Source organism: Protopterus annectens, chromosome 7.part0 (assembly GCF_019279795.1).
Source record: "Protopterus annectens isolate FY-2018-M chromosome 7.part0, PAN1.0, whole genome shotgun sequence".
In the NCBI taxonomy this organism is placed as follows: domain Eukaryota; kingdom Metazoa; phylum Chordata; order Ceratodontiformes; family Protopteridae; genus Protopterus; species Protopterus annectens.
In genome coordinates this window covers 198,766,686-198,791,476 of record NC_056739.1, presented here as the reverse complement: position 1 = coordinate 198,791,476, position 24,791 = coordinate 198,766,686, and the positions used below count along the sequence as shown (strand labels likewise).

The 24,791-nt window shown below is 38.5% G+C and overlaps 1 protein-coding gene across 2 annotated transcripts in view; it reads left to right on the top strand.

Annotated features, from left to right (window-relative positions):
- Positions 1-4,175: 4,175 nt before the first annotated feature.
- Positions 4,176-24,791, top strand: part of LOC122806352 (sodium/potassium-transporting ATPase subunit beta-2-like) — a 34,178-nt gene continuing 13,562 nt past the window's right edge. For both annotated transcript variants that reach the window (XM_044076696.1, XM_044076695.1), the window contains exons 1-3: positions 4,176-4,554; positions 23,874-24,002; positions 24,262-24,366. In XM_044076696.1, coding sequence (XP_043932631.1) covers positions 4,443-4,554; positions 23,874-24,002; positions 24,262-24,366 — 346 coding nt within the window. In that variant the 5' untranslated portion in view covers positions 4,176-4,442. The remainder of the gene's footprint in view (positions 4,555-23,873; positions 24,003-24,261; positions 24,367-24,791) is intronic.

Below are 24,791 nucleotides of genomic sequence, written 5' to 3'. Positions count from 1 at the left end.
CCATACACAGATAGGCTAAAAGCCCTATCCGTCTACTCAGTTTCATACAGACTCCCCAGAGGTGACCTCTGTCTGGCATACAAGGCGATCATGGACCCCATCTTGATGGGACAGCTGCATATCTGCAAGTCAAGCTCCACTTGAGTAACCCACATGTGCGGCCTCAACCTGGTCTGTGACATCAACAAGACTTGTTGGAGGGACAGATTTGTGTCCCAGAGACTCCCTCACCTGTGGAATAGACTCCCTCTCCACATCAAGCACAGTACCTCTTTACCCCTTTTAAGCGCAACCTGGATAACTGGATGGGAAACAGAAAATACACCCCCTGTGATTCCACCCATGTCCCTGCTAGACAGGGGCATTGGGTGCTGATTTGTCTAAACATGGACTAAACTCTTGGCTAGGCTTATAAGGGCCTCAGGTGCAATCGCCTAGTAACCTCCTATGATAATAATACCTTTTGGGAAATAAACCTCTGCAAATTGCAACATTTGTAGCACCCTCCTCTTTGTTCACTAATAAGTGAATAAAGAATTTAATGAGAATGGAGGAGTGCATCTAGGTTGACAGCTGCACAGAAATTGGAATATCATGGTGTAAGGTGAGTAAAGATTGTAGTTTGGGGGTTGGACTGTAAGACAAAAGTGCCATAAAACAAGAAGAAGGGAGGGTGATGCACTTGAAATGGTAGTGAGGGGTAGCAGTAGAGGAAATCTTCCTGTTTGTTTGTTGATCAGGGGGATCCAACTGATCAGAACCTTTTCACAGTGGAGGCCCAAGTAGAAATGCTCCATACATACATGATTTTCTAACAAACAAGTCTACAATATAAATAACAATTATGAAGAGAAAGGAGCCATCATATAAGAATATGCATGACGAAGTGTGACAATGAAGAAAGTAGTAAAGTGTGTCATCATTAAAAAAGACAGTTGAAGAAATATGTGTCAATACTACAGATACAATCCCTTTGTTTATACACTGTGCAATATAGAAAGACTTTCTTACAACAACTGGCACATGTCAGTCAAAAGTATTATTATTATGTAACAACCAGGTTCTTTGAAAGACAAAATAATGACATATCTCCTGATGACAGTTAAAGGCATAGCTCCTTCCCACAAATACAGACAGCTTTCTTTGTGTCCCCTTTAAGTTTATCAAGTTTGTTGCTAACAGAACTATGGCACTATGATCAAAAGTGACCATATCCAGGTAAAACCGAGGCCAGATGACCAGCAGATAACGGTGTTATGTGGTGAGAGAGAGAGACAGTGAAATGTGATAACCTGTGCTAAATGAAAATAAGCTGGGTAAACCAAGCAGGTCATCTATGGGATATGTGGCTGGGAGGAGGGTGCAACTTCACTTTAAGTGAACAAACAAAATACACATACACTAAAATTAGGGGACTCAAGACAGTTCTACTTAAGGCACTGTAAGGTAAATATTGATCAAGAGGCCTTCCATAAACAACAAAAAAGAATACAGTTAGTTTGAAAGAATCAAATAGGAGGGGCCAGAGAATAGCTCTTCGTTTTGAAAAGGAGTATTTTATTGACAGGTAAGTACATACCTGGCAACCTTGGGAATTAAAAAAAAATACAGCCTTGCCTTTAAAATGTCATAATACTCAGCCCCAGGCAGATTTTGTTTAAATCAAGGGTCTTTTGATAATATATTCTCTTAATGATAATGAATCGTTGTATTAGTCTATTTCAGTTATTTAATAAATACCTATACCCTAAGCATGTCTGCCTTTACGATAAAAATCAGGAAATCTAGGAGGAGCAAAGTTAAATCAGAGGGCATAAATCACTGTTCTTTACCGAAATCGCAGAAGCATGAGTAGAACTTGTAGTCGCCCTTAGCTGCAGATGTTGCTAAAATGATGGCACTGGAACAAGTATGGGTTTTGGTAATCAGTGTCACATGAGTAACCTTCGCTAATTATTTCTTAGGGTTTCGTTAGCAGTGGGGGCATGGAACAGTTCCCCCAATGCTGGGGAAGGTGAAGGAGAATGCTTGATGGACTGAAGCAATTATTGACCCGAGGAGGTGGTTAGAATCATCGTAACCTTTTAACTAAAAGAACATTAATCCTAGAAAATATTTGGGACGAAGCCTAGTAATGTCCGATATATTCTGGCAGTCATCGAGTATTTATTTTACAAGTACTTAAGAATGTTTCTAAGCTTTACTATTGAACGGGTGATGCATACATCATAGGTTTGGAGCCGAGTTCTGTTTTTGTACCAGAAGATTGGGCAGTATCACTTTTCCAAACACTGTGTATTTAAAAAGATTTAACACCCAAATCCTAGACAATGGGTTCTAGCGAACTGCTTCCATGATCCAGCTATTATTGCTATGACTTGACTATGGTTCCCTCGGCAAAAGTCAAGAGGTTTGACCCCTGGTAGTACCAGATATAATTCGGCAAAACAGCAATATTTCAAACCGAGACACGTCAGTGCAGACTGTATGTTTCTCGGAGAACAGGCAGTGCAGCTGTTTTATAGCTCAGTGGAGACTGCCGGGTAGTGGTCTGGAGGGCAAAGGTTAACATACCGCGAGCTAAGGTCAGGAGTTTGCAAGACAAGAGCTAGAGACTGAGCCAGCACTGACTGGCAATCCTATCTCTCAATCGTCATGTTTTTTTCTCAGTGTCCAAGTTACTGTCTCATATATTTCGTCTGTTCCTCAAACAATGTGTGGTTTTCTGGTAAATCTTTGAGAACCGCAGTCATTATAGGGTTACCACCTGTCCCTCTTTGCGAGGGACAGTCCCACTTTGGACAGTTATGTCCTACGAAAAAAACTAAAAAATGGCAAATGTCCTGAGATTTTATGACAAAATATATTTCTTAAATGTTTTTAATAGCTGCATAAAACAATTATTTTGTATATGAAACACATAAATATTATGTGAAATAGCATAAGCACTCAACTGCTACAAAAATAAGCTTTTATTTTGGCAAAAAAGTAAAGTTCTGTCCTTTGCACTAGCTGGGAGTATGTTTTGTCCTGCAGAAATTCACATTTTTAAATAAAATGTCCCACTTTGGGCATTTGAACCCTAGCAGTCAATAAACAAAACAACGATAGATATTTGAAGTTCAGATTCCATATCATTCATTAAATGCAAAACCTGTTATTGTTGCAACTTCATAAGGATAGTGTCCCTGTTTTTAGGCCTTTGTCTTCGCATTATATAAGGTTTTCTCCAGAATTGTTGTTCCGAGGCTTGAGAGGCATGCTGACAAGCCCCATGATGCAGATGCTACTTGGTGCAGTGCTGTCATGGTGGCGCTGATACACTGCCCATGCCTTGGGTCACCTCCTATGACCTGGCGGTATTATACCTACACCCTGTCACGCAAGGCAGGGGTTGGTGAAGATATCAGCCAGGATCCGGGAGGTGTACTCGAAAGACGGCATTAAAAATGCTGAATAGACAGTGGTGATAGGCAATCTGGGGTCACGGAGAAGGCTACAGTGAGCCTACATGACGTTCAGCTAACACCTCCTCCAACTTCCCGCAAAAGTGAAAAGTAAGAGGCATGCAGACACAAGTTTGGACTGCAAAGGGTTCAGTATACATCCCTTATCATTATGCATCAGGCATGTAACTCTGCCTATTCAGAGGTTGCTTGCCAACTCATTCCCATCAAATCCAGTTTTGCATGTTATACTAATACTGTTCACTTTCATGCCAGTAAAAATGTACTTTCCTGATTACTTAGTAGTAAAAACATTTTCTAAGAACCACAGCGCCGTCAGAAAACGATTAGCTTGTAATTGTGGTAGGATTACATAATAACTCGCTTCTTCGTTAACAAAATGTTTTGCAAATATAATGCAAAACTTCAGAAATAAAACACGATTAGTTACAAATATTTCAATATATATAAACGATGTCGTGTGTGTATACGCATACATTTATATAGAGAAAGTAGTCACAGATGTAGAAAAACTGCAGCATCTAGGACACTAAGGGAAAATGCAGCAAAAGCTGCAGTGATAGGTATTTGTATCGGTTTAAGAAAAAGTCCACCCATTCTTACTAACCCCCGCCCACTGCTATGGAAAAGATCGGCTTCTAAAAATTAGCATTCATAAGGGGGCGGGGTGACAGTGACAATTTTAGCATAAGTACCGTTGCGGCGGTTCTTGCGGTTTGTCATCATCCATCAAGTCCTTCTCTCACCTATCCTAGGCAGGCAGCACATCTGCAGTAGCAGGGGGGCAGAGGAAGAACGCGCTGTGCAGAGAGACTTCACCTGGGGAGACAGCCGCTTGGTTACTGCATCCCTTAAGTGAAAAGGAAACCCACAGCAGGATCTGGGGAAGCAGAACAAGATCACATCAAGCACGATTCATATTCATCTCGAAATTTAGGAAAGCTTCTGTACTGCAAAACAGAATCACCGATAAGGATGGCAGCCATGAAGGAGAAGAAAAGCTGCGGGCAGCTGATGGAGGACTGGAAAGAATTCATGTGGAACCCAAGAACCCGGGAGTTCATGGGAAGGACTGGCACCAGCTGGGGTAAGTACAGAGCCTTGAGTCATTTTTTTTTTTTGCGGGGGGGGGGGGGGGTATTCATACCGTGGCACCATAGCACCTAAGGACTTTTTTGTTTTAAAGGCAGGCTAATTTGAACCCGTAAGATCCAATTTGAATGTTCTTTGACAAACGAACCACATCATTTTCTTAAATTTTTGGTTTCCCTGAATAAGCATGTCTTGTGATTCCAGAAGTTCACTCTAGATGGTAAATTGGTTAAGAAATTGTGGTAGAAATTACATGCATTGCAGCCTATCCCTGCATTATTTTGTATATTGTCTGATCTTCAACAATTTACCCACCTCCCCCATTTTTTTGCAGTATGCAGTTAACAACTATGCTTAGTGCAAAATGTTTTCAAATAAAACTACTGAGGAAAAGAAACACTTGGAAAGGAAAGCATTGACTTAAATCTTGGCTTGCACCTGGCCTGGGATCCTTATATAACTACCCACTTAATACTTGTTATATAATCCTGTTTCTTGTCAAATCTTCCTTTTGACTTATTTTGCAAAACCAGGGCTTAATGCCTTATTACATAATCCTTCTTCTCAATCTTCAGTTTTATTTCTTTTGCATACTTTTCCTTCACAAAAGTCATTGTGGGCATATAGGCCAGACATGAAGTAAATGTAATGTGCATGCACATACAGTTGGTGGGGTCTGGATTATTGCCTGTCAAGGTGATGTAACTATGGCAGTGTAGCTTTTAGCTCATTAGTTTAAGAGATACATTCATTGATTTCCCCCACCCCTCATCCTGCAGAGGAGATGAAGAGTCTGTGTCAGTGACATAGCCAAAAACAATATGTAGACTGCATAGTTAGCAAATCAAGGTTATGTCCCAAAGCAGTTATGAGTCTATAGTAAAATAGCAATTATATCACGGGGGGGGGGGGGGGTTGCTTCAAGAAATGCAGATAATGGCATTTAGCATTGTGCTGACCTTTAGTAAGAAACCTTGTCACTGAGGCAAATGAGGGCTGCACATAGAACGGTTATGCCTAGCGCGTTTTTGTTTTTCCCTTTCATTTGACTGAGACCCCATGCAGATTAGACTGATAGACTGAGGCATTGCTGTAAAACATCATCTGTGATTTTTGTCCTTCCCTTTTTAGTGAGGCTCTTCAACATTAACTATAAGAATGTAATGTGTGGGATACAAAAAATCGAATGAAAATGACTACAAAATGTCAATTTGTTTCTCCTTGCAGTTTGTAAAATATAGCTGTGAATATTGTGCTTATGTAATGCAACATATTCTCTCTTCCTCAGTCATGCTTTCTTACATCCTCCCACCTTACTGCTTTTCCTGGTTTGTGCCATAGCAGACTGAGAAGAGACATTTTTTTCTGTTCCTCTCCAGATGTAGGCTGGCTCAGGGCAAAGGGTCTGGGTTGATTTAATATGTGCAGCCCTTGTCCTTAGTTGTTTATGGACCTCTCTCATTCTCCTTCAGCCTCCCTGCATAACAAGTGCAGGTTCTGGAAGATAGCAAGATGTTAGAAGTGCTTCATTATGTGATCTGCAGTGCAGATTAAACTCTCACGAGCAGTAATGGAAACCTGACTCCATACTGCAGAATCAAAAGTAATTTTGCCATTGTCAGTCTTAAACGTGGCATAGCTAATAATAATAATAATAAAAGTAATAATACAAAGAAAATAAAGTTTTCATCATTATTTGGCCATTCCCCCATTCACTGCAGTAGGTTCTATCCCTGGCACTGTCCTGGGCCTGTTCTAAATTATACCCTCAGCAAGTAGCCCTGTGGTTTATGTAGAAATCTAAATGTATTTCTTACACAAACAATGCAGCATTCCATCCCCCCATACACATTTCTTGCTATCCTCACAGCCTAATTTAAAATTTCAGCTTGTCATAAAAGAGTGCAGTTTATTTGGTTGCTTCTTACTCTGGAAATTTACCAACAGCACCCCATACACAGACACATACGTATGTTTTTATGGTAATCATTTGAGTCATTGTAATGTATGTATAATAAAACATTTCTCACTTTAGTATATGATGTCATTTGTAACAAACTGTGAATTTTTAAGGGAAGGGACTTGGGTGATTAAAGAATTAAGAAAATATCTATTCATTAATCCTGGATTGACTTTGCTGCAGAATGACCCCTCCTCCATTCTTGCAGCAGCTTAAAGGCTCTGCTTTTGCTGCTTGCTGTGTATGTGTGTTGGGGGGGTGATAAGAGATGGACTGACTAATCTTCCTGCAAGGCGGGGGAGGCGGCAAAGATAATTTTTCATACAAATATAAAACTGTGGTAGTTTTGGAAGCTATGAGGTTTCTTATGAATGCTGTCATTTACTTCAGACAACTAAGAATGCAGTAATGCATGTTGAATAAGAGAAGGTGAGCAACTGAAGGTGAATAATCTAATGTGTGAAAGTAAAATGAGAACTCTCAACAAATTAAAACATATACAAAGGTGTTTGAGCAGATAAGTCACTGTTAGCAGACAGATACAGGAAGACTGATGTAAGGTGTAAATGAACAGATGGATGCATCAGAAACATTTCGGCAGATTACTAGGTACATCAGTAGATTAGTGGATTCATTTATCAATAGAATGAAATTACAGAATAGCATTGCAACATGTATATATTGGTAATTAAACTACTTAAAGTAGTTTTTGGATATGTGTAGTTAATGAAAAGCAAGCAGTCAAAGAGAAAGCATGTTGCCGGTCACTTCTTGAGAGAGGTATGTCATTATTTTGTTGCCGGTCACTTCTTGAGAGAGGTATGTCATTGTTTTGTTGCCGGTCACTTCTTGAGAGAGGTATGTCATTATTTTCATGCAAACACACATTATATACCTTGAATCACTGGTGGAGTTGGCCTGGATTTCAGGGGACGTGTTTTTTTGCATTTTATTGTATTTTTAAAAACAACAGTAGTTTGTAACACCGAAAGGTAAAGTGATTTGTTTTATTGATTTGACCACAGTTGTGGTCCTGTCTTATGCTGTTATTTTCTTGCATGTTTGTAAGTAGGACATCTATATGTAGTGTACCTCAAGCAAAAATGAATACACATTTTGTCCCATTCTCTGCTCACCATGCCTTTCTGACCCCTGTTCCTCTGCACAGAATAGTGGAATTTTGCAATAAGTTTATTTTGGTAATCTGTCAGACCCTCTCCCTTATTGTAAATGCACCCTAGTCTGAGAAAGTCTTTCTAACACCGTAATGGGTGATCGGTAAACAAAGGTTCCTGGCCAACCATTTATTTTAGCAGAGTTGTAAATGTTTGTTTCTCATATAGTCTATGTGAGTACAACCTTTCTACATAAGTGGAGGGTGGGGGTTATTTTGCTTGATTAAGGATTAAGCATCAGACACTAGCCCCCACCACCACCACTGGCTCTCCTCTCTACATTTGCTTTTTCTCCGCACTTCCCTGCTCCTATTTTGTCAAACATGGCTAGTTTGAAAGATCTTGTTGCTAAGGTGATTTTGGATGCACTGTTTCCATGTCAGTTGAGTTAAAACAAAGCTCGCCTTGGGGTACCAACAAATAAGTTTAAAGGTGCTTGATTGCCTTTGGGCTTATCTCGGACCACTTGTTTTGTTGCTGTTCTGCTGTCACTACATGAGTGACTAGTTCAAGAGCTTCTTGTAAGTTGTTTGTTACAGCAAACATCATTTTGTAAGGTGTTTGCCATAACTTGAATGTCCCTAAATGACCTGGGTTCCATTTACCTCAAAGACCTTCTAAGAAGCTGCCACCTTTCTAAGAACCTTTCTGATCAGTCCGGGACTGCTAGAGATTCCGACTGTGGATAATCTGTGCTGACAACTTTAAAGAATTCTTTTCCTTGTTCTGCTTTGTTCAGCCTTCAAGAGTAAACTGAAATAGTAACCATTTAAGCAGTTATTTGAAATGTCTTAAAAGCTCTTCTGCAAAACCTATAGATTTTGATTAGCATATATTTTCACTTAAATTTTTTTTTCTGTTTTGAGCTAAATTTACAATTTTTTTAGACAGAACTTATGAGTCTTAATGATCTGTTTTTGTGATACAACTCCCTTTTCCTAGTACGTTTCCAAAACAGCTGCTGGCTGATGGTAAATAGAGGGCACATCCCTCAGCCGGTCCAGATTTTCACAGAATGTTCAGATTTTTTTCCCCATTATATTTTCAATCTGTTCCTCATAAAATATGTGATCTTGTGGCAAATCATTGAGGACAGAAGTTAATGTCAGTTTTAGGCTTCATATATTTCAGAAAATGTATGCTAATGGAAAATCTGTTTGCAACTTTCTACGTTTATAAGAGAAATGTTTAAAAATCTTCCCCTGATATTGGGCCCCCCCCCCCCATTATTGTTGGCTTTGTCTAGGGTTCTTGCTGTAAGAAATTTGAGAGATATGGACAGCCGTACTGCTGTATCATGCCCCACAGCTTCATTCTATAGTTTTTGCTTCAGTAATACTGCACTAAAATGCTATTGGTTGTCCTATCTGACATAAAACATGGCTGCCAAGTTCTGCAGTCACTTAGAGCGCTGCCTTTTTTTTCCTACTGTGAGCCATTTTTCCTTTTCATGTTTTCAGGTTTGGTGCACTGCAGACTTTTTGCTGTGAGTTCTCTTGCCCCATTTGCTATCTGTTGATAAAGGCTTTGATAGCAGTGAATCTTGACACCAACTCTTCAAATTACATTTGTACTGACTCAATCTCCTTCCAGAGATTCCCTCCCCATTTTAGGACTAGATTGCATTGACATGGTTGAAGTACTGGCACTTAAGTTTCCAGTTGTAACATTCCAGCTTTACTGCCAGTACTGGGAAGTTAGGAAAAGTCACTGGCAATTCTACATGAAGATAAGAGAGTCATAAAAAGTCATACATGGACAGATTAATTACAAGCACAGCTTGTATCTGAAAACAGTGAAAACAAAATTTAAAACTGTATTTTCTTTGACTGATAGGTTTGTCATAAAATACTTTTCACTAACATTTGGGTGTATTTGTTTACTCTAATTCTGCTGAGTTCCTGTATCCCAGATCTCAACATTTCATGGTGAGTGTTATTTTACCCCAAACTGTCTGCAACCATCAACTTGCAACATAAGAGGAAGGCCACTGTCATCCCATTGTAGTGAACAGTCTTCATATTCCAGATCTCCATTCAGGTTTGTCTTTGTAGATCTAAACACAGAGTAAGTGAAAGTCAGCTGACTGATACAGGAAACGGCTTAATATCTGCCTTTGATGTCTGCCAAAAGTTTCACAGTAAGCCTTTGCCACCGAGGTTCATTTGCAAGAGAAACTGAATGTACTGAGGATGGTCCTTGCCTAAGAGGAGGAGCATGGATGTGGTCTGCCAAGTGACTACAAAAATCTACCAAATGTAAAATAGTGTCAAGATTGCAAACACAAAGAGGTTGGCTTTAGCAGATTTTACTAAGGAGAAATGTACAAACCTGCTAATGTATTAAAGATGGTGTCAAAAATTGCCGGCGATAAGGGATTGGCTTTGGCAGATTTCACCAATGGCACATATACAAAGTCTGTAGGTCAGAGTAATTATGTCCTTGAAGCTTTAGAAACAGGGATGAATTCTGCTATCTCCCCACCCTGACAGTAAGAATGAACAGACCATAGAGCCTCCTGGTACTCCACCTGTTTACAGCCCACTAAAACCACAGATGCTTTCTGTCACGCTGGACACGAACATCTCCAACCACTGATTTCTTTCTATATTTGCTTTTTCTTTGTACTTTCCTGCTGCTAAAATGTGATTTTTACCAGACTCCATCTTATTACCAGACTCCATCTTACCATTTCTCTAGCTAGCTCTATGTTTCAGTTCTAAAAACATTCTCCTTACTAAAGTTAGTATTCTCTCCAGACTCTTAGGAAAGGGATCATTTTTGTATGGTGCAGTCATTTTGGTGATATGAACTTCTGAAGCAGATATCCTTTTGACTTCAAGTGAAGACTTTGGTAAATACAAAAAAATGTCTTGCCATTTGAGCTTGTTGCTCTGGATACACAAGTGCACCATTGATAAGTCCCCCCCCCCCCCTTTGAAGGAATAACTTGCAGAAGTGGTGTTTAGGAGAGGTTAGAAAGTGTTGCAAAGTGACCACACAAACTTAAGGAATTACATTTCTTAGAAATCAGGAGGAGCTTTATAAATATAAGAAGTTTCCGTGAAACACAAGACTGAAAATGGCATGAGAGAAGAGTAGTTTCCCAGGAAACGGCTGTTGTAATGCACAGTATCATCATCTGAGGCAACAAATACTGTTATGTGGGTGTAGAATGTGGAAAATGCTTCACATTATGGATGGTCTGGTGAACGATCGCTGGTAGATGTGAAGGACAAGTAAAACATTTCGGTTCTAGTGGTGAAAGATATGGGACTATTTCTAAATAAAGAAGGTGATTTAGGACAGCACCACCCTATCCCTGTAGGAATGCAACACCGGAAGTGGTGCAGCGATTACAGCAGACTGAGAGTTAAATGTTTTCCCACTTATAATAACACATATGAATTTACCATTCTCTGTACTAAAAGTGTTCAAGGTTTGATTCCACTACTCTGCAACTTCTGAGCAAGTCACTTAACCAGACAGTGGTCCCAGACTGAGTCTAAAAAAGATGAATGTGTCACTGCTCTACCCCAGTTAATAAATACAAGTAAATAACTATGAATTTGAACAAGTTCTTTAATTATATAGACACCTCTGAAAACAGTTATTAAGGCCTACTAAATATTAAACAATTGATAAGACTAAACATACCTCGTACCCTCTGAGTATTAAAAATCATAGCACTGGCATTTAAGTCATACCAGAGGGTCTGAAATAGAGATCCAGTTTCTTACTTTTCAAACCCGAAAGTTTTTACATAATATGACACAGTTAGTAATTAGGAAACTTTGTACATCTTTGGTTTAGTTATTTAAAATATGTAGTCTTAAACACCCTTAAAAAGGTTTAATTTTAACAAAATCTGTAATTCTAAGAGGAACAGTATGGAAAGTCTGATACAAAAGACCTAGTGTTATGCCTAAATCAAATGTGTATACCAAAGTAACTAACTTTAAATTCATTTTTTAAACCACTGATAGAAACCATATTTAATGACTTGAGCTATTTACATAACTAACCTGAATTTAGAACAGAGGTACATGGGCATGCTCCTTTATAGAAAACAGTTTATGGCTTCTGGTGCCTTTTCTCATCTGTTTTTAATCAGCACTGAAGCAAGTCAGTGACACTGGCCTGGAGAGGTCAAGAGGTGAGCATAAATAAGGTAAGAAACTGAAGTGCATTCATAGTTGTGGGCTGATCCTTGAGGCTAGAGTGGTTGGAGAGTGCCATCCAGAGTGTAGAAGTGGTTACGTAAGCTAATGTTCAATTACAGATATTTGTTTTCTGTAATGAGACAGATTGTAGACTGATACTTTATGCCACAGTGAAGGCTGCTGTGGAGCATACCGTTACAGAGATAGACAAGGTAGACATATGCAGGACAAAGAAAAATGTCACGATCTTCAAAACAAACAACAATTTTTGTAGCAACACCTTTCATGTAATATGAGTATATGCTTATGCATTTTGGAAGGGCTGGATCAGAATATAACTTTTGGTTCAAGCAGGAAACCAAAGAGCCTTCCCTCTCCCAGGGATGTGAAGTATACCTCTCAATGGTCCAGATTTTCACCTCATATTTTTGGTTTTCTCTTCCTAAACGTTGTGGTTTTCTGACAAATCCTGGAGGACTGAATTTACCAAATAATAACGTATCTTTGAGTTTCAGACTTTGTATCCCTCAGAAAATGCATGGTAGTGCAAAATCTGTTCTAGTAAGTTTATAAGAGCAAAATGTAAAATCTGGCAACTGGTAGTTTCAGCTAGGTTCCTCAATGATCCCTTGGACTGCAAGCCTCGTACCTACCTATAAATCTATATGACTACATCACTGAGGTTTTGTTAAACTGCTCGTAATTCAGAGGTGTACAGGAAGGTCAGCCCTGATATGGGGATTTACCATTGTTCTTGTGTCACCTTACCAGCAAGCAATCAGAAATTCACCATTAATGACGAGGAGCAGATGGTACAGAACAGTAAAAGGCAAAATGCAAACTCAAGAAAATCCAGAGGTACTTCCTCAGTAGTAAGAGCATGGCATCTGGTGCTGAGCTGATGGAGGTACTTCCTCAGTAGTAAGAGCATGGCATCTGGTGCTGAGCTGATGGAGGTACTTCCTCAGCAGTAAGAGCATGGCATCTGGTGCTGAGCTGATGGAGGTACTTCCTCAGCAGTAAGAGCATGGCATCTGGTGCTGAGCTGATGGAGGTACTTCCTCAGCAGTAAGAGCATGGCATCTGGTGCTGAGCTGATGGAGGTACTTCCTCAGCAGTAAGAGCATGGCATCTGGTGCTGAGCTGATGGAGGTACTTCCTCAGCAGTAAGAGCATGGCATCTGGTGCTGAGCTGATGAAGGTACTTCCTCAGCAGTAAGAGCATGGCATCTGGTGCTGAGCTGATGGAGGTACTTCCTCAGCAGTAAGAGCATGGCATCCTGTGCTGAGCTGATGGAGGTACTTCCTCAGCAGTAAGAGTATGGCATCTGGTGCTGAGCTGATGCCAATGTCAATGCAGAGGCTTGATCTTTAAAAGTAAAAAAACAGAATTTGCCTCTGCCACCCCAGATGTGAGGGGTTTTCACACCATCAACTGTTACAGTGCTTTTGTAGCTGGTATATACAGGTATGACAGGTGAAAGATAATTTCCCGAGATACTGCACCTTCACATACCATAAGCAAAACCCTGGAGTCACATATTAGTGCTTGGTCCGCAGAATCACACATTACTATTAATGACTGCACAATCATGGTATTTAAAAGCAAAACCTCACGAGTCCCCCTTTAATAATCACAATTTACAGTATGAATCAGTAATGTTTTGGGAATAGCCTGGCTGCCGTAAGTCTGCTAAAGACTAGTGCTCCAGGGCAAGATCTGGATTTGTGATGAGACCATTCTTTGACTAACTACAAAGCATGGTGAGGCTCCCATTTCTAGAACATGCAGAGGAAGAGCTGCCGCTACAGTTTTTATGTTCTGCAGCAGGAAATGTAGCAGCACATTGTTACAATGAAATGAAATGTAGACCACGTGTCACAACAATTCAAAGCTCCATCTGTAAAACAGTACAGTATTAATACAATTCAAAGCTCCATCTGTAAAACAGTACAGTATTGATACAACAATTCAAAGCTCCATCTGTAAAACAGTACAGTATTAATACAACAATTCAAAGCTCCATCTGTAAAACAGTACAGTATTAATACAACAATTCAAAGCTCCATCTGTAAAACAGTGCAGTATTAATACAACAATTCAAAGCTCCATCTGTAAAACAGTGCAGTATTAATACAACAATTCAAAGCTCCATCTGTAAAACAGTGCAGTATTAATACAACAATTCAAAGCTCCATCTGTAAAACAGTACAGTATTAATACAACAATTCAAAGCTCCATCTGTAAAACAGTACAGTATTAATACAACAATTCAAAGCTCCATCTGTAAAACAGTACAGTATTAATGCAATTCAAAGCTCCATCTGTAAAACAGTACAGTATTAATACAACAATTCAAAGCTCCATCTGTAAAACAGTATTAATTCCCAGTGTGTAGCGTTGTCGCCTCACAGTAAGATGTTGTCCTGTTTGATTCTCAGCTTGAGCGTCTTCTGTGTGGAGACATGCGTGAATGGGCGCACCTTCGTTGAAGGTTGTGCGTCAGGGCTGGCAACTCGGCACGTAAAAATCTACTGCCAATCATTAGCGGACTGGAGTTCTGCTGTGGTGACCCCTAACCAGGAAAAGCCGAAAAATACAACAACTTCTTTACTTTGGCTTTGCTCATTGTAGTTCCCTCCCTTCCTGAGAGAGTTTACTGTGAGTCTGGGTCTAAGCTACTCTTAACTGCTTTCTTTCCACCTCCTTTCTGTGTTTCTTCACTATGGTCCCTGTAGCTGTAAAATTATGTCCTTGTTGAGTTGCTATCCCTCTTGAGATATCTTGGTATACAGTACCTCAAAAGGCATTTCTTCTGTCTTAACTCCAGAAAACCATTTCCTCAAGCATATAGTCTAAACATAAATACTTGTACAGGAATGAGTTTTCATGGAATTACAACTGGCAAACAAAAGATGTTTTTGCAGTGGGCCAAATCATCCCTATGAACCACCCATGTAGGATGCCCCCCACACTCTTTCCTAACTTGGAAATGATTCAAACCAGGAGTGATCCATAAAAGTATTAATGCAAGCCCTACTCTCTACAACACTGCAGTCTAGAGCAGATTTTAACTACTAAACAAAAAGACTGCATATACCATTGTTCAAATGTGGGGAGCAGACAAAAATAAGACAACAAAAGCACTAAGCAAGTGCACTTGAACAAACTGCAGCCAGGAAGGTTAAAACTGAGGACCTGAAGGAAAATGTTTGTGAAGGACATTGCCCATTTCCATTTTTGTTTTGTTTGCTTTACAACTTTTGCGTCTGTTCTAATACATAGTACAGCTAATGTTTCAACTTTTATGTGGCTTGACTCTATGAATATAGTATTGTGAACGATACTCTGTGGTCACTTTTTCCCCTTAGCCATCTGTCAATCTACTCCTGGCATTCTGTTATCCCTGTCTTGAAAGTATCAGATTTAATGTTTTTTCCTTCCCACATGGATTTAGCACAAACTGTCCAAGGCCTGCTCCACAATGGATCTAGCTTAGGCCTCTGCTTGTGACTAGAGTTGTGTCACTTGTACCACAGATAAAACCCACTGCATTCAGCTTTCTTTTAGCAATGCTTTTCCCTTCTGCCATGATATGTATTCCTTCTGTCATTGTTGTATGTCTTATTGCCTATAAAAATAAGTGCCTTCAGTCCCTGCACTACTAGTTTGTTATTTTCATTTCCACAACCCTTCTCAACAACCTATTAAGGTAAGGAGATGCAAAAAGAAAATGTTTTTCTGCAAAAGTTTGCAATTGGCAATCTAATCCCTAGTGGTCTTCTGCTCATTTTTCAGTCTTCCTATCCTATTACCATTTTTTTTTTTTTTGGGGGGGGGGGGGGCTGAGCAGCCTTTCTTTAAACTTATGTCTACTGTTCTGAATTTTTGGGAGATGAGTTAAGGAGCTAAGGTTCACATTTTGCTTTGCTGCATCTCCGCCCATGGTTAACATATGTTTGGCAATGAAATGCATTATAGTTTTAGATGTGTGTGTATATATATATATATATATATATATATATATATATATATATATATATATATATATATATATATATATATATACAAACACATACACACACACATATATATAGACTATTCTTGTAAATAAATCCCAGTTACTAATTAAACATCCAGACACATGCACCATTTGTTTCACTACTGAAAAAAGGGTCTGTTAAGATTATTCTTAAATTACACATACCCTACACCCCAAGAAAGATGTCAGACTTCATCTAAGCATTTGAACAGCATTTCTGAACCTTACTACAACACAGCTACACTACCTCCATATTGGGAATTGCAAGTAGACGTAGATTAATTACCATAGGGCAGTTACATACCTGTTCTACACCAAAAGCATTTTTCAAGCCTGTCATAGGTTCCTGATACAACAAAAATTATTTATAGCTCTGCAGCACTAAATTTGTTGTAATGCTGCCTTCCAGTTTATTTCCAAAGCATTATTGCTGTAACATTTACTACAGGATAGCTTCACTCCATCCTCCACCTACAACACACGAACAGTTTACCTCCATGAATTTTGAAAGTGGTTTTAACTTGTGTATTCTGCTATTTCATCTAAAAAGACTTTACTGAATTTACAAAGCAGCAATTAGCAGGGAGCTATGAAACTGTGTTAGTCTCACAATAACCAGTCGAGTTTGTTCCAGGAGGAGGAGGTGAGGTGAAGTGTATTTGGTATGTCATGAATGCAGAAAAAGCTGTGGTCTGCAAAACTGGTTCACAGGACACAGCTGGAAGTCAAATATCAGCTAGGTTAAGCTCCTTTTCAGTTGGAAATAGAAAGAATGTGTACCGTTGTCGAATGGAGGGGGGGGGGTAAGCTGTAAAGGAGTCAAAGAGTTAAAAAACAGCACTTAAAAAACTAAATGGCATTTGAAGAGGGACACTTTCCTAAATGACTCTGAGGCATTATTCCCTATAGTGCATTACAAGACCCCAGTGATATAGTTTAAAATATGTTCTAGTAAGTAATGTAAGAGTGTTATAAATATTTATTGCATATATATATATATATATACCTAGGTCACATATTTAAATGCCAAAACAGGCACTATGTTGCCCTGGACAACCTATCTGACCTATCATTACCTTTTAACAATCCATCTTATGATATAACTGTAGATGTTTTCTGAAGGGGCTGGATTTCAAAATAATAGGGCAGAGCTGCAAAACTTTGATCCTGAAGTATTGTAGAACCATGGTGGTATAGAGAAGGGCAACAAATGTAATGTATACAAAGAAGTTGGGTTTTAGTGCGACATGCCATGATTTCATAAACAGAAGAATTAAAATAATTTTCATGTGTTACACTGCCATAGTCATGAGCAAAGGAATCTCTGCCACAGGCTGAGCCTGACATCCAGCCGAACTTGTCAGAGCTGTGCCTTTATAGCCTCTCACACACTGGGCTGACAGTGTCTTCCCTCAGATGCTGGCATGGCCTGATAGAAAGCGCTTCATGTAGTAGTCTTATCAGGAATTGCAGCAAATGGCTGTAATCTCATAACAGATAACTAGACATCCTGGGACTTAGTCCTCATCCCTCAGCAGGTAGGTATTAAAGTACAGGAAGCCTGGCTACATTCCTTGAAGCAGACAGGCCTGGACAGCAGATGTCTGCTCATTGAAACTATTTCTCTTTCTTTCCTCCAATACCTTGTTTGCCCCTTTCTGACCAGTAGAGCATTTGGTTCTCACTTTTCCTGCAGATAACGGAGAAGCCTCTCGTGTTGCCTCAGCATTTGAGACTCAAAGGGTCATTAATATTGAATTAAATATTTGACTGTTACCCTTTTGGCACCTTTATCTACTTTGTGTGAGCACCCAGAGGAAACCCACGTGAACATAGGGAGGACATGCAGACTCCACACAGAAGGGACCCCAGGCAAGAATTAAGTAGTCAGGGCTCTTCTTGCTGTAAGGCGACAATACTAACCACTGTGCCACTGTGTGTCTGTGTGTGTGTGTATATATATATATATATATATATATATATATATATATATATATATATATATATATATATATATATATATATATATATATATGTATATATATGTATATATATATATATATATATATATATATATATATATATATATATATATATATATATATATATATATATATATATATATATATGTGTATATATATATATATATATATATATATATATATATATATATATATATATATATATATATATGTATATATATATATATATATATATATATATGTATACATATATATATCTGTATATCTATATATATATATATATATATATATATATATATGTATACATATATATATCTGTATATCTATATATATATATATATATATATATATATATATATATATATGTAGGTCTACTCCACATTGTCGAAGGCCGACAGTATCGAAGCTGATATTGTCGGCACCAGATTACCTTAAGCAAAAAAAATCGAAGCTTTAAACGGAAATATTCTTAAGGGGAGATCTCGGGGTTGGTATATTTAAGTAGGGGTGGTGTGGGGTGCAAAGGTAAGTTTTTATTTATTTATTTATTTTAGGCATTTTTTTGTCTTTTGATGTTTCAGAATTCGATGATATGTTGTCAACCATATCAGATTCGATATTCTGAAACTTCAGTAAGATAATATAGACCGGGTATACCACTCCCATTTTTTTCCTGAACCTTGAAAATAAAGGAGAGGATTTATGCTTCCTTGAAAAAGCATAAACTTTTGTGATTTTACCTGGATAGAATCAAGGGAATGCAAAACTCTGAGCAACTTTTTCCTTATTTTTGCTCATGATAAGACAATTACCAGTTTTCAAAATGATTCTAAATGGCTGGCAAACTTGTACTTTTTGCTACAAAAATCATAACAGCATACTCCTGATTGGAGCATTAGAAACACATTCTTGGGCATTCTAGATGGACTGTTGTTCCTGCAGAGTGATGGGATGGAGTCTTGCCTTTACTAATGTCTTCAGACATTTTGCCAAAGAAAAGCTTACTTGAATGGAGTCCTTGAGGCAGTGCACTGACCTTGAAACTGGTCGCATCATGCAATGCAGCTAATGCACAGCCTCTTGTATGTGGATGTGGAAGTCTTGCACCCCACAAAAAAAAAACAATTCACAGAATGTGCTGTCAGCCAGGTCAAGTGCATTCAGCTTGGTGTCCTACCACATGTCCTAGAATTTTTTGAAGTCTTAAATACAAAAAGATGTACTTTATCGTCTTATTCCTCCGTCAGTCTGTAATTACATACTTTGATCAACATCTGTATAAAAAGGTATACTGTAAGGCATAGTTTTATAAACTGGATCACTTGTTTACTGGGATCTGCTTTAACTATGGTTTTATTAATGAACCACACCTAATGAAAAAAACATTGTCTTTTTACACAGACGCAGGACAAGAGCAGCATAATAAATCTATCTACTTTAACATGGGATGTGTATACATTATTTAAAAAACTTTGGGGTTTGGCTCAGGTCAGTGTGACTGAAATAGGGCACAATTCCTCCAAAGACATGCATTTTTCCTCTGTTTCACCTGCTCTTTTCAGGTTTAGAGTGAGACTGGAGGCTAACACACATTTGGTATTTTTAGTTCACGGAAGTTGTTTGACTGGTAAGCCTTTTTTGCCAGAAGTATTCATAGTCTTTATAGAAGATATTAAAGGTAAGAAAGCATTACTGACATATGGAAAACTGACTATAAAAATGCAAAAGTAAACCAATTAAAATAAAACCGTTGGATAAATCAACTTTTTCTAACAGATTGTCTTGCTATGCAGAGCCTTGTGAAAGGAGATGCAAAATTCCAGGAAGGGCAAACTCCCAACTGTTCCCATTATAGAACCTGTCTCACACTATTGTATTACCTGTCTCACACTATTGTATTACCTGTCTCGCACTATTGTATTACCTGTCTCGCACTATTGTATTACCTGTCTCGCACTATTGTATTACCTGTCTCGCACTATTGTATTACCTGTCTCACACTATTGTATTACCTATCCTGCACTATTGTATTATCTGTCTCGCACTATTGTATTATCTGTCTCGCACTATTGTATTACCTGTCTCACACTATTGTATTACCTGTCTCACACTATTGTATTAACAATTTCGCACTTTTGGGTGTGGGCACCTCGAAGATATATTCTTCAGTGCACTAAATGAAATGTTTGAGATTAAACCACTGAAAATGATCACCTCTGATCTTTCTGGATAGCTAGCACTTTCTAAAAGGAAGAATTCTGAATTCACCTGTTACATAACCACTAACGTTTTGAAAAAAAAGCATATCTGGTTTATGATGTCCATCTGCTTGTTTTTGTGACATAGTCTTTTCTCCTTCCTTAGTTTCTGTTTAAACATTCTTTATTTGCCTTGGCTAATTCTTTTACATGTTCTTGATGATACTGTGCTTAGAATCCACCCAGTTTTTCTGCAGCATCCAGCTTGTATAAAGCCCATTTCATTTTGTTTCAGAAATGGGTTTTACCTGGCAAAGTTACGTTATTCTGTTCTTTGAAATGTACAGCAAAAATACGCATTTCCAAGAATCAGTGTCAGGTTTACCCCCACCCTCTTAGTAGAGTGGTCCTGTTTTTTTTTTTTTTTTGTCTGACTGCATTTTTCATATCAGCTTAACATTTTATTCTTTGACACTGTGAGTATGCCTGTTAGGTGCACACTACTGGCAGTATACACTTGGAAGTGGACTGTTATCAAATAAATGTATGTGTTCACTCGGATTCACTTCATAACACTGAAATATCAAAACACTGAAACTCAAAACACTGAAACTTCAAAATCTTGAAAACTCAAAACACTGAAACTCAAAACACTGAAAACACATATCATACATATACTGAGTTTAAACAACATAAATCATAGCACTTTCTACCAAGTGTATGCAGGGGGGCAAGCCCCCTGCACCCCATGTGGGCTGCACCACACCCCCACTACTTAAATATATCAACTCCAAGATTGCACTTAGTGTAGTTAAGTGCAATCTTGGAGTAGATATATATAAGTATCAGGGGGTGTGGGGGGCGCAGCTCCCCACATAGGGGGTGCAGGGGGGCATGCCCCCTGTTTACACTTGGTAGAAAGTGCTATGATTTATGTTTAAAGTCAGTATATGTATGATATGTGTTTTCAATGTTTTGAGTTTCAGTGTTTTGAGTTTTCAGTGTTTTGAAGTTTCAGCGTTTTGGTCTTCTATATTATAAAGTTTTCTCATTTTCAGTGTTTTGATATTTCAGTGTTATGAAGTGAATCCGTTCACTCACACTGAGTCTTAGGATATGGCCATGGGCACACTTTGCCAGGCAGTGCATGATATGTGCATATTGTTAGGTAGTTTGTGCCAATAGGTGCTTACTTCCAGGCAGTTTATTTAAATGGGCACACAGTGCCAGACACCATATGCAGAAAGGAGCACAGAGCTGGTCAACATTTGCTGATGTGCTGCCCTTACCTGGCTTTCAGCTGCCTTACTAGCCCCCCCGCTGTCTGCCTATGGTCTATTGTATGCTGATTTCTCCTGGAAGCTGTGCATATAGTTTCTGTATGTGCCCTTTAAACAGTAACAGAGTGATTTATTTCACACACACCATAATATAAGTCTTCTATTGGCTTGGAAATCTGCTCCTGCAAAACTTTAGGATTCCTTTCTTTATGTTCCAGGGGGCTTCTCCCATCCTCCTTGTTGACCTGTTGTCATACAACTCAATCATCAGCAAAGCAGGTGAATTTCTATCAGTGACTCCAGTGAAACAAGTCTGGAATGGACTCCCAATTGCCCGAGATCCAGTTGTGCTTAGGGACAGCATCCCCCTAAAGTACCCTTCTCATGGGGAAGGTAGAGACATAGGGGCTATAGATCCCACTGATAGAATCATTGACCTATTCACACCCCAGGGAGTGAATAGTCCACTCACTCCTACATTTAATTACTGAATGAGTGAGGCTTTTACTCTTGATCTTTGGATGTGGCGTGTACAAGCTAGGTAAACCAGGTTGTCTCTGATATGGGGATCTGTTAGTACCTTGGCAAGATATTAGTATTCAGTTCCTGTGGCAAACATATGGCTCAAAACACCTAAAAATCCTATACAAAGCACTTTAACTTAAGAGCATAGAATGTGTTACTGGGATTATGTTATACCTGCCAAAACTGAAAAATTGATAACCAGTCCTTCCACATGTTTTTACATACTGGCCAGCCAAACTAACATTTTATTAAACTTTTTTTTTAAGCATTTCCGCTAGATGTGCGAATCTACCTGTGTTTTAACAGGTAAATTCAAAAATGTAGTTTTTAAAGAGCAGCTACATTTTGGACTTTAAAAAAATCTCAGGTTGATACCCAGTGAATGAAGACACATGCCAAATCTACCAAAAAAGGAAAAAGATAATGCTATGAGAAGAGATCCAAAATGTCATGGGGCAGTTTGGTGGCTTATATTGCTGTATGCAGCACTTATTTCCACTAACTTACAGTGAGGATATATGCCAGGTATGTCTAGAAGGAAAAAGCAACCTAATGGCTAGGAATATATGAACTAGGCTTGCATTTCTGAGGACCATTGAAGAGCCTAGCTCAAATTCGCAGCTGCCCCCAAGCACTGTCTAGTTAAATGACTTGTTCAAGCTCATACTACAGATGAATGAGGCTGAGGAACTTGAACCCTGTACATCAGAAGCTACAGCTCACAGCCTTAATCCCTCTGTGCCAACTTCCAGGGGGTTAAATCAGAACCATTCAGAATTTAAAACAAAAAGTGGTGGTAGCTTGGCAGACGCTGAACTTTAGAAGATTCACAATGTCATGGGGCAGTCTGGTGGTTTGGATAGCTGCTTGCAACACTTCACTTTTCTCACAATAGGAAAGGAGTTGTCCATGTAAGTAGATGGTACCTGAGTAAAAGTCAGGCCTTTTCAGTCATATTAGATGATCGTAATGTATGCATTTTGTGCATGCGAATTGTCTGGCTACTTGGTCCTTTTAAATGTTCATATTGGTTTTATTTAAAATAGGTATGAAACCTTGATTATATGAAATGATCTCCCAATAATTGTATTTTTAAATCATGAACTTTGATCTCAATTAGTCAGTTATGACCCCCTGTAGTTTCTGTTTTGTTAGTTTTTACACGACCTGACTCGTCAATATGCATTTCACAAAATATTCTTATTAGTCCGGTTTTAAGGGGCTGGGTGATATGGATTGTATCCTGTCACAATGTGAATGCATTTTTAAGAATATTTATGTGATTTAATTGCTTGATATTTTGCTAAAGAATTTTAGTGGTTGTTTTGTATGAAGTGGATGGCATTGAAATGTATATTTTTATTAATGTGTTTTAAGAGCTGAAGAAGAGTCAGTACGATGTGAAATCGCTTATCTTTGTAGAATAAATCATTTTTGCAATTCTTCCATGCTGTGGTTTCCTGTTTGATATACTGCTGCCTCTTTAAATGACGTTTGTTGATACAAATAGTTTTGTTCCTTAACCATAATATGCAGTGTATATAATCTGGATGCTAAGATTTATGTTCCACTGATGCACCACGATGGGATTGTGCCGTTCTTTTAATGATTAGACTTGGGTCTCAACCACCTGATCTGTTGATAATTCAGGTGGATGTTAAGGTACCATGATACATGTTGCTGTAGTAGTGACCAAGTATAAAAAAACACTCCTCAGTAACATTTGACATAACAGATGTGTAATGGAGGAAATGCACATTTCCACAGTATGCAATCAGACATTCATCTTTGACATTTCTAAGTAGTCAGAACCAAAAACATTTTAATTTCATCACTGTGTATTCTTTATAAGACCATGTTAGTAGCAACCACATTATCTCCGGTATTAACACCTTGTTCGTGTTTACATTCAGTAGTTTTTCCATAGTTTAGCTATCCAGACAAAATGGTGCCATTGTTACCAAGTGCTTTCTTTTTTCTACCCACAGCCCTGATCATCCTTTTCTACATCGTCTTCTATGGTTTCCTCACTGCACTCTTCACCCTCACAATGTGGGTAATGTTGCAGACCATCGACGACTACAAACCAACGTATCAAGACCGGCTCGCTACTCCAGGTAAGAAGCTGTGATTTAACTTCATCTTATTGGATCTGGCAAAAGAACCCCCCACACAACAATTGCTTTTTTTCTGTCATACATGTTTATCGCAATCCTCTCTCAGTTCAGTCACTTGCATTTAATGGCTCTTAACAAGTTAAAGTAAATAGAATATAAAAGGCATGCTGTGACATCCATGAGCAGGGGTAAAAAAATTATTTAAATTCTTGTGAATGAAGTGAGGTTATTCATTTTTTTCTGTTTCTTTTCCATCTAGGAGTGATGATCCGTCCTAAAACAGACTCCCTTATCATTTCATACAATGTGAGCAGAACTGAGTCCTGGGATATACATGTTACTGCGCTCAACAACTTTTTGGGTGGTAAGTCTGAATGTGGGGGTGTAGAAAATGTTTATGGAAATGCATGCTATGCTGTTTTCATTGTCACTGCCTACTTGGCCTGGGACATAAAATGCAAGGAACTGTTGTCCCTAACAATGACATCGATCATTAGCCATACATTGTACAGTAGATAAAAAATATTAGATAAAAAATATGAAATATAACTGTTGTGAATGAAAGTATAGTTAAAAAAAACAGTGAAAATCCCCCATTTATAAATACTTTATGCATGCTGGTTTATTTGTGTACAAATCTCCCCATTTCATTAAAGACCCTTGCAATTATCATGGGTAACATCTGAGATAGAGACATGGGTAATCTATCTGTTTGTAGAAAATGCAATGTTCATTGTAAGTATTGCCATCCCCGTTTCTTTGAAACATAATTACTTCTAAGGTAACATT